Source organism: Myotis davidii, unplaced genomic scaffold, assembly GCF_000327345.1.
Source record: "Myotis davidii unplaced genomic scaffold, ASM32734v1 scaffold562, whole genome shotgun sequence".
NCBI lineage: Eukaryota > Metazoa > Chordata > Mammalia > Chiroptera > Vespertilionidae > Myotis > Myotis davidii.
Genome location: NW_006293953.1, coordinates 2,406,198 through 2,414,500, shown reverse-complemented (window position 1 = coordinate 2,414,500; position 8,303 = coordinate 2,406,198). Strand labels below are relative to the sequence as shown.

The following is an 8,303-nucleotide window of genomic DNA, read 5'->3' as shown; positions in this document are numbered from 1 at the left end:
CAGGCCTAACACCTCTGGCTGAGGCGTCTGTCCCGGGCAGCGGGGACCCGCAGCTGCAGCGGCCCCACGATCGTGGGCTTCGCTTTAGGCCCAGGCAAGGGACCCCTAGCTCCTGGGACTGCCAGCTTCAACCGTGCCCAGCTCCCATCGCTGGCTCCACCCCTACTTCCTGCTATCACTGGCCAGGGTGGAAAAGGCACCTGATTCTCTGATTATGGCTGGGGGGCAGGGCAAAGGTGGCCCAGGGCCGCCTTTAGCTCTTAGCTCCCCTCTGGGTTTCCGATCACTGTCAGTGGCAGGGGGCTTCTTCCTGCTTTCCCTTTCGCCTCCCTGCATTGTGCCTACATATGCAAATTAACCGCCATCTTGTTGGCAGTTAACTGCCAATCTTAGTTGGCAGTTAATTTGCATATAGCCCTGATTAGCCAATGAAAAGGGTAGCATCGTACGCCAATTACCATTTTTCTTTTATTAGTGTAGATTAAAGGCTTACATACAGACTGTATGTCCACTTAACAGCTGCATCACCTTGGGCAAGTTACTTAACCTCCCTGGGCTCAGTTTTCTCATCTGTCAAATGAAAATTGACCATAATACCACTTCAAGGAATTTCTCAAAGGCTTAAATAAGATAAAACTTGTGAATAATAATTGTAACAGCTAACACTGGTTGATCCTCTACAAGGTGCCATACGCTCTATACACTAGAAGGCAAATACCATCGTGCTCCTTCCATTAAACCAAGGAGGAAATGCAGGCGAGACAGCTACGGTGATTTGCTCAATCACTTGAGAAAGAGGCAGGGCTGGGTCGGAGCTCAGGCCCGTCTTAGCCTGAGCCTATGCTTGTTTCTCTACGTCAGTCCACCCTTAGCTCACTAAATGCCAAGTGCTGTGACCACGCATGAATTCATAAGCTTCTCACAGCTCCTAACCCAAGTCTGACTTCTAAGCCCACGCTTTCTTGCCACACCATAGCATCAAGAGCAAGTACACTATGTTAGTTATCATTACAACTAGACAGGAGCTAGCTGAAAGCTGAGGCTGGGTCTTCCTCCTTTTTATATGTCACCTCTGGCCCTTGAGTACTATGTCTCATACATGACAGACGCTCTATAAATACCTCACGGCCTGTGCCTCTGCCCTGCTAACCCATTTTTTAAAATAGGACCTACTGGAGGGCAACTAATAAAGCACATCCAATTATTATCAGGATGACATCACTCCTCAGTCTGCACCTAAAGCTGTTCTTCTCTAGAAGCTGCTTCCAATTTTCACCTTGTTAAGAAGAAGGTACAGGGGAGTGATTCTCACGCCTAGAGGAGGAAATCAAGACTCATGTGACCGCACAATATTCTTTTTATGACACTCTTTATCGGCTGATAAACTCTTGCCCAACCTCGTGGCAGGTCAACGTTCCACGGTGTCAGGCATTGAGATGGGAACAGATCACACAGGATCCCAAGTTCAGCAGACAGAACAGCTGCACCTTTGGTCTCATATATCAGGGTGTGGTAGAGGGGGAGAGGGCCAGGAAGGTGCTGAATGCCCAGGGACTCCATACCTCTCCCCAAACCCAGCAATGCCGCCCCCTCCAAGTACCTCTGGATCCACTGGTCTTTGTAGGAGGCGCTGTAGGAAATGCCCGAAAAAAGCTCCGACTTGTTGAAACTCACATGAAACTGATCCCAAAATGGGCCAAAGGGGTTTCCTTCCTGCAGAAAGAGAGTGGTCAAAGGCTGACTGAGGGGGAAGGAAAGCCCACTGGGGATGGGGCCAAGGAACTGTGGCTGGGGAACTCTGGGCGATTTCACTCAAGCGGCAACACCCTCACAGGGTGGCCCATAGGAATGTCAGTTTGTAATTCCTGGCCTGGGGCCCGAGGAGGGCAGTTCCACCTTCAGTCTGGTTTCCAGCAGGAGAGGTTCACCAGTGTCTGAAGGAGTCTTTCCCGCTCACATGCCACATCTGTTGACCCTGTAGCATTGATGTGGATCTGGGGAGGAAGTGGACCGTGGATATGGGACCATGAATTAGAGCTTCAAGAGACTTTTAAGATCAGCTAATCCAATGCTGCTACTTTCAATATGGAAACTGGGGCCCAGACAGGATAAGACACTTGCCCAAACTCATATAGCAAGTGAGGGCAGTGTTAGGACTATAATCCATCTCCTTTCTCACATTTCCAGGCTCCGCTAACCACCCTCCCCAGACTTTAGGTTAAGCACTGAAAGGTATATTGAGGATTGTTTTATTCCCAAGGTGCCAGAAGTTTACAATTTGTACTGATAACATATAACAGCGTCTCATTGACCTGCTGAAGACAGGAAAGTATACAACTTAGGAGAGTGGGAAATGGAATCAAATTACCTAGGGTTGAATCGTGGCTCCACCACTTGTTTACCATGTGACCTTGGTCAAAATATTGAATCTCTCTGTAGCACTCAGTGTCCTCTCTATAAAATGGGGATGTTAACAGTACTTTCCTCATGGAGCACTTTGAAGATTAAGTGGGTTAATATGTGTGAAGCTCTTAGCATGGCACAGCATACAGTAAGTGCTACGTGAGCATTAGTTGTTACTACTGAGGGGGCACTTTACAGTTTACAAGCACTCTTACACCCTGGCTCCATGATACTGGATGAGTGAGACAGAGAAAGGACTGTCATCTTTGTTCTACAGGTAGAAATAAAGGCTCGGAGCTAGGAGGAAGCAAAGTCCGCTGTCCAAAGTGACACCACTGACATATGCCAGAAATGACTTAAATTTCCGTCTTTCTATCTTAGGCCCTTCTGGTGCCTTCCCCAACATAGAGCCATCACGCAGTGTCTCATGGGCCAAGAGAACACCGATCAGGCAGAAAGGGCCCCAGGTCCCCAGGACTCGCCTTCATTGGGCATGTCTTCTTATCAGGGCTTCTCTGGGCCGCCACTTCAAAGCAGTATGCAACCCGCTTCTCAGGGGGCCAATGGGTGGGGGCCAGCTTCTCCATGAAGTCCTCCAGGCTGATGACCCGATGGTAAGCCTTGAGGGGCGCCAGCTTGAAGTACTTCTCGAAGGGCACATGGATCTATAGAAAAAGGAGGTAACAGAAGGGCAGGGTCAAGATATCTGTAAAGAACAAAGAGCAATTTCCCTTGGGTTAGGAAATGCCTCCTGATCTCTAAGAAAAAAGAGAAATGATGCGAGAGAAAACATGGGCAGAGGACAGGAGTGAACAACTCACAGCAAAGAAAACCCAAATAGCCCATACACTCAAAAGATGCGCAACTTCACTAGTTAGTAATTAGGAAAAAGCAAATTACAATGGTAAGTAAGGCATCACTTCTCACCCATGAGATTAGAAAAAATGTAAGTGCTTAGCTCTAATTATTGGAAGAGATGTGAGGGAAGGGGCATTTTCCACCCTTGGCTGGAGTAGAAGTGTACATTTTGGAACAACCACTTTGGAATGTGATCCTGAAGCATCTAATAGAGTTTAAATTGCTCCTTCCACCACCTCGAGGTATTTGCCCTAAAGAAATTCTTGCACTTTGCACCAGGAGATGGTTACAAGGACTCTCAAATATAAGAACTTGGAAGAGTCACACCAAAGACACTAAAATCGAAGATAGTGGTTGCCTTAGGGGTGGAGGGAGGGATTGGGATTAGCCTCAGGAGCCAAGAGAGATTGTATCTTTTAACAACTGTATCTGTAGCAAAGATGAGAAACTTAAATGACCACTTCTAGTGGTGGATACACAGATGGTGATATTAATCTGTTTCTTTCTAGATTCGAAAGAATTTCTTAAAACACCAGGAATAAAATTTAGACTTTATCCTATACGTCAGGGTTCCCAAGCTAGTTTAGGTGGATAAAAGATTCTGCAATAGGAAGACACCAGAGTTAAAAATGCTTGGGAAATACTGTGTTAAGCTGGTTTCCTTACTATAGGGCTTCTCAGGGCCTTTAATATGCTAGTGTGCATTCTGAATCCCCAGTTTGGGGGAGATGGGAAATTGATAATAAAATTTCCCAAAGTGATTTAACCACTGCACACTTCTTGTATGAGACATTGGCATTCCAAAGAACAGATTTTGGGAACCTTAACTATTAGCAACAAGGTCTTGCTGGAGGATTTTAAGCAGAAATAATGAGATTTGCCTTTTTGAAAGATCACTCTGGTGGTGGAGGAGAGAACGTATCTATGGTAAGATTAGAGGGGGCAGATAAGAAGCTACTACAATGGTCCTTTTTTTTGTTCAAGTATTCATTCAACATATATTTCTGAGCATCACACATTAAGTCCAAGTGAAGATGTAGAGGCATGGAAATTCTAGAAGATGTAAAAGAAAGTGAAGTAGAGAGCAAAGGGAGGCATTTAGGATAACTTGTAGATTCCTGGCTTGGTATACAGATGAATGAAGGTGACATACATTAAGGCTTGGAATATAGGAGGTAACACAAGTTTAAGGGGAAAGATGCCAAGTTCTGGCTTTGAAAATTTGAGCTATTGGTGGAACATTCAAGTAGACTCAAAGGCCTAGGAATTAGAAACAGAGGCCGATGGTCAGAGGAGAGTCTGGGCCACAGATAAACTTGGGAGGTACGTGGAGAATAGTGAAAGCCAAAAGAGCCAACAGAAATTTATAGCAAAGAAAATAATAGCAATAATAGCAACTAATATTTATTGACTGCTGACTTAGCAGCAGGTGCTGTACTCATTACATTTCATGGACTTGCCAATCTAATTCTAAGAGGAGGAAAACAACCATCTCCAGGTCACTTATGAAGAAACCCAGCTGAACTCATCCGAGGTCACATAGTCAATAAGAAAACAGAAAGAGAAGACTCACCAATTTTTAAACAGTGGGCAGAGATAGAGCAGCCCCCGATACAGTGCGAAGAGAAAAATGCTGAGAGGTCAGGATTGAAGCAGGAACAGGCTGTGTCTTGCAAGCCAGGGGAGTAAGGAAGTTCAGGAAGGAGAGAGGCTCACAAGGCCAGGTGCCACCAGGAGGTCAGTTGAGATGAAGATGGGATTTGGAAATTCTGGGGTTCCGGGACTTCTGTGGGTCCCAGTAGGTAAGGGGAGCCAAACGGGGGCGGGGTAAGTAACCTGTAGAAAGCAAGAAGTGAAGACTCCGAAAGACTCAAGGTGAGAAAAAGAGGCGGATGAATGGGCAATGTCTAAATTATACCAGTGGGTGCAAAAAAAGTCAGAACGTCAGCGACCCCTGGTTACTGAGGACTTCTTGTGTTCTAAGCACTTTATATTGAGTTCAGTTGATTCTAAGAGAGAAACACACAACGTTCAGGGCATACACAATCGCTAACTCGAATAGGAGGTAGCAACCATTATTACCAGCTTATTTTAAAGATGAGGAAGCCAAGACATAAAGAGATCAAGTACCCTGCCCAGTCCACACAGCCAGTAAGTGGCCACGCCAGGTTATGATCTCAGGTACTCTGGCTTTTAACCTTTGCTAAAAAACCTTGCTAACTACAGGCCTGCAAAGGAAAAAATAAATCCTACGCAAAGACTATAAAAATGAAATACAATGTTTTATACATATTAAATATAATTTCTAAAATTTATTGAAAACTTGTAAAGTCAATTCATTAAGTATTAATTCAGTTACTACTGCCAGACCCTTGGGGATACAGTGTGAACAAAGACCGACACAGGACAAGTGGAAGACAAAGAATAAGCAAGGAATTAGAGGATGCTGAGCATCACTAAGCTCAGGGAGCCCCTGAGGGGATGGAAGGTGGTGTTGGGAGTCTGGGTTTGTGGCCTTGGACACGTTATTTAACTACCCTGTGCTTCAGTTTATCTTTCAAAACTGATAACAGCATCCATCATCTTTGACTAATGGGATGCACCAAGTGGGGGAACAACAAGGTCTGGAAATGAATGGGGCTTTAGGTTCAGGTCACAGGCTCTAGAATCAAATACCTGAGAATTCCAGCTCTACTGTTCACTTGTGTCACCTTGGGCAATTCACCTAATCTAAGTCAGTTTCCTCATAGGGATGTGATGAAGGAGAAAAGAGCTAATCTTCATGCAGTGCTCAGAACAGTACCCGGCAGACAGCAGGTGCAGGATAAATAGTAGTTATTTTATTCCAGGGAAGACAAATCTGGGTGGCGGTAGGGCAAGCACAGAGGGGTGGGAGGTGAAGCCCAGAGGACTTGGGGATCGAGCAGAGGTGAACGGGATTGGGAAAGGGTGGACAAGGGTCAAGGTTAGCGGGAGGTACTCACATTGGTAAATGGAGGCTTGTGATGTTGGTACTCAATCCAAGGGGGTACAGCTAGGGTGCGGTTCAATAGCTTTGCAAATGCCAGGGAGCCCAAGAAGTGATCAGCCTGGTTCCCGAAGCGCCCTGGATGGTATATTGTGAGAGGTGAGGCCTGGGGCAGAGGGCATGGGGAATGCAGGGCTCACAAAGGATGCAGAGCCAGGGTTAGGGAAGGCCAGGGGAGCTGGGAGTGTGAGATCAAGTCTAGATGCCTAACAGTCAAGGCCCTTCAGGCCCTGTCCCTTCTGCCTCAGCCACTCCAAGTTCCCTTGTTTCCCAAACATGCTCTACACTCTACACATCCTCAACCCAAGCCTCCGTTTTTTGCTGTTCCCTCCAAGAGTGCCTTTCCACCTCTATCTCTACTCACCTACGAAAGGAGGGGCAACTCCAGTGCCTCATTCACTGGGATCCTTTTAGCTGCCCCCTGCCATTTCTCAGCCCCCTCCTCTGCTTCCCATCTTGGATTTGAGTTACCAAATCTTCACTTATCCTAGAAGGTCCTTTCCCACTTTCCAACCTTTATTGTGGCTGTTTCCTCAGCCTGTGAACGCCTCGGGGCAAGGACCCTCTCTGATTTTTTTTTTTTTTGTTATCCCTAGCATGGCATCCATTCATTCATCTCACAAATATTGAGAAGCTACAATGTGCCAGGCTCTCTGCTAGGTGCTAGAATACAGGAGTGAGCAAGAAGGGCAAGGTCTCTCTGCCCTTAAGGTACTCACAGTCCAGGTAGGGAGACATGAGATGTGTAAATAAATATACAGTGATAAACTTTTATAATTTCAAGAAGGAATGGGAAAAAACTTGGTGATGAACAGCAAGGAGTAGATTATTTCGGCTGAGGTCAATGAAGTCCTTTCTGGTGACATTTACACTGTGATCTGAGGATGGAAACAAGTTGGTCTGGCCCTGACAGGTTTGGCTCAGTGGAGCCTGGCCTGAGGACTGAAAGGTCCCAGGTTCGATTCCGGTCAAGGGCATGTACCTCGGTTGCAGGCACATCCCCAGTAGGAGATGTGCAGGAGGCAGCTGATCGATGTTTCTCTCTCATCGATGTTTCTAACTCTCTATCCCTCTCCCTTCCTCCATGTAAAAAATCAGTAAAATATATTTTTTAAAAAAAAGTTGGTCTGGCAGAAGTGAAGAGGAAGGTGTCCCAGGTGTAGGCAACAGCACAGGCTGCAAGACCTGCCTATGTGTGAGGAATAGAGAGGGGGGAGTGTGCAGTCGGAGGATCTGGGAAAGGAAAAGGGTGTGATGAAGATGGGCAGAGGTCCAAATGATCATGGTGAGGGGTCTGGAGGATTAGGAAGGCATGACTTTTACCTTGATGGCGCACTGCCCCATTTAAACTGCACCCCTCAGCTGGTCATGAGATTCTTCCTTACCTTTCTCTACATTATTTTCCCTAAGTAATATGTAATTACTGATTTTTTAAAAATGTTTCTCTTTTATTGACTGTCTTTCCCAACTAAAATGGAAGCTCTACAAGGCCATGGGGTTGTCTGTCTTATCCCTGCCATATCCCTAGAGCAGAGCACAGGGCTGGGCACAGAGAGAGCGTCCGGTAAATATTTGTGGAATGAATGAAAGAATCGCCCAGAGTCCTTGCGGAGCCAGTGGCATCAAGTCCTGGCCCACGAACTCCGTTCACTGGACTCCAGGCGAGCTTAGACCTTGCGCAAGACATGCAACCTCTCCTGGCCTGTGCTCTCATCTGCTGCCAAATAGGGGGTTGGACCCGGAGGCCCCTCCGTGCCCCCGGCTGGGCGCTCTCCCGGACCGGTCCGGGGAGAGGCTTGGAGGCGCGGCTTCGCCTCTCGGGGCCTCAGTTTCCCCCGTGAGCAGAGGGCCCGGGCGGCCTTACCCATGCATGGGCAGTAGAGCAGGTAGCCGGCCGGGTCCCAGGAGCCCGCGAGGCAAATGTAATTCTTTTTAAATCTTACTAAGATATGTATGAGAATTTATTACAGAGAAGTGGTAGAGTTCAGAGCAAGATCACATTTCGTGATGCTGT

At 46.8% G+C, this 8,303-nt stretch overlaps 1 protein-coding gene across 1 annotated transcript in view; it reads right to left on the bottom strand.

The window, feature by feature from the left end:
- The window catches only part of POFUT1 (protein O-fucosyltransferase 1), a 21,462-nt gene that overhangs the window by 12,390 nt on the left and 769 nt on the right, over positions 1-8,303 (bottom strand). Inside the window, exons 2-5 of the mRNA XM_006767888.2 lie at positions 8,154-8,231; positions 6,246-6,367; positions 2,886-3,068; positions 1,601-1,713 (exon numbers count right to left, since the gene is read on the bottom strand). Coding sequence (XP_006767951.1) covers positions 1,601-1,713; positions 2,886-3,068; positions 6,246-6,367; positions 8,154-8,231 — 496 coding nt within the window. The remainder of the gene's footprint in view (positions 1-1,600; positions 1,714-2,885; positions 3,069-6,245; positions 6,368-8,153; positions 8,232-8,303) is intronic.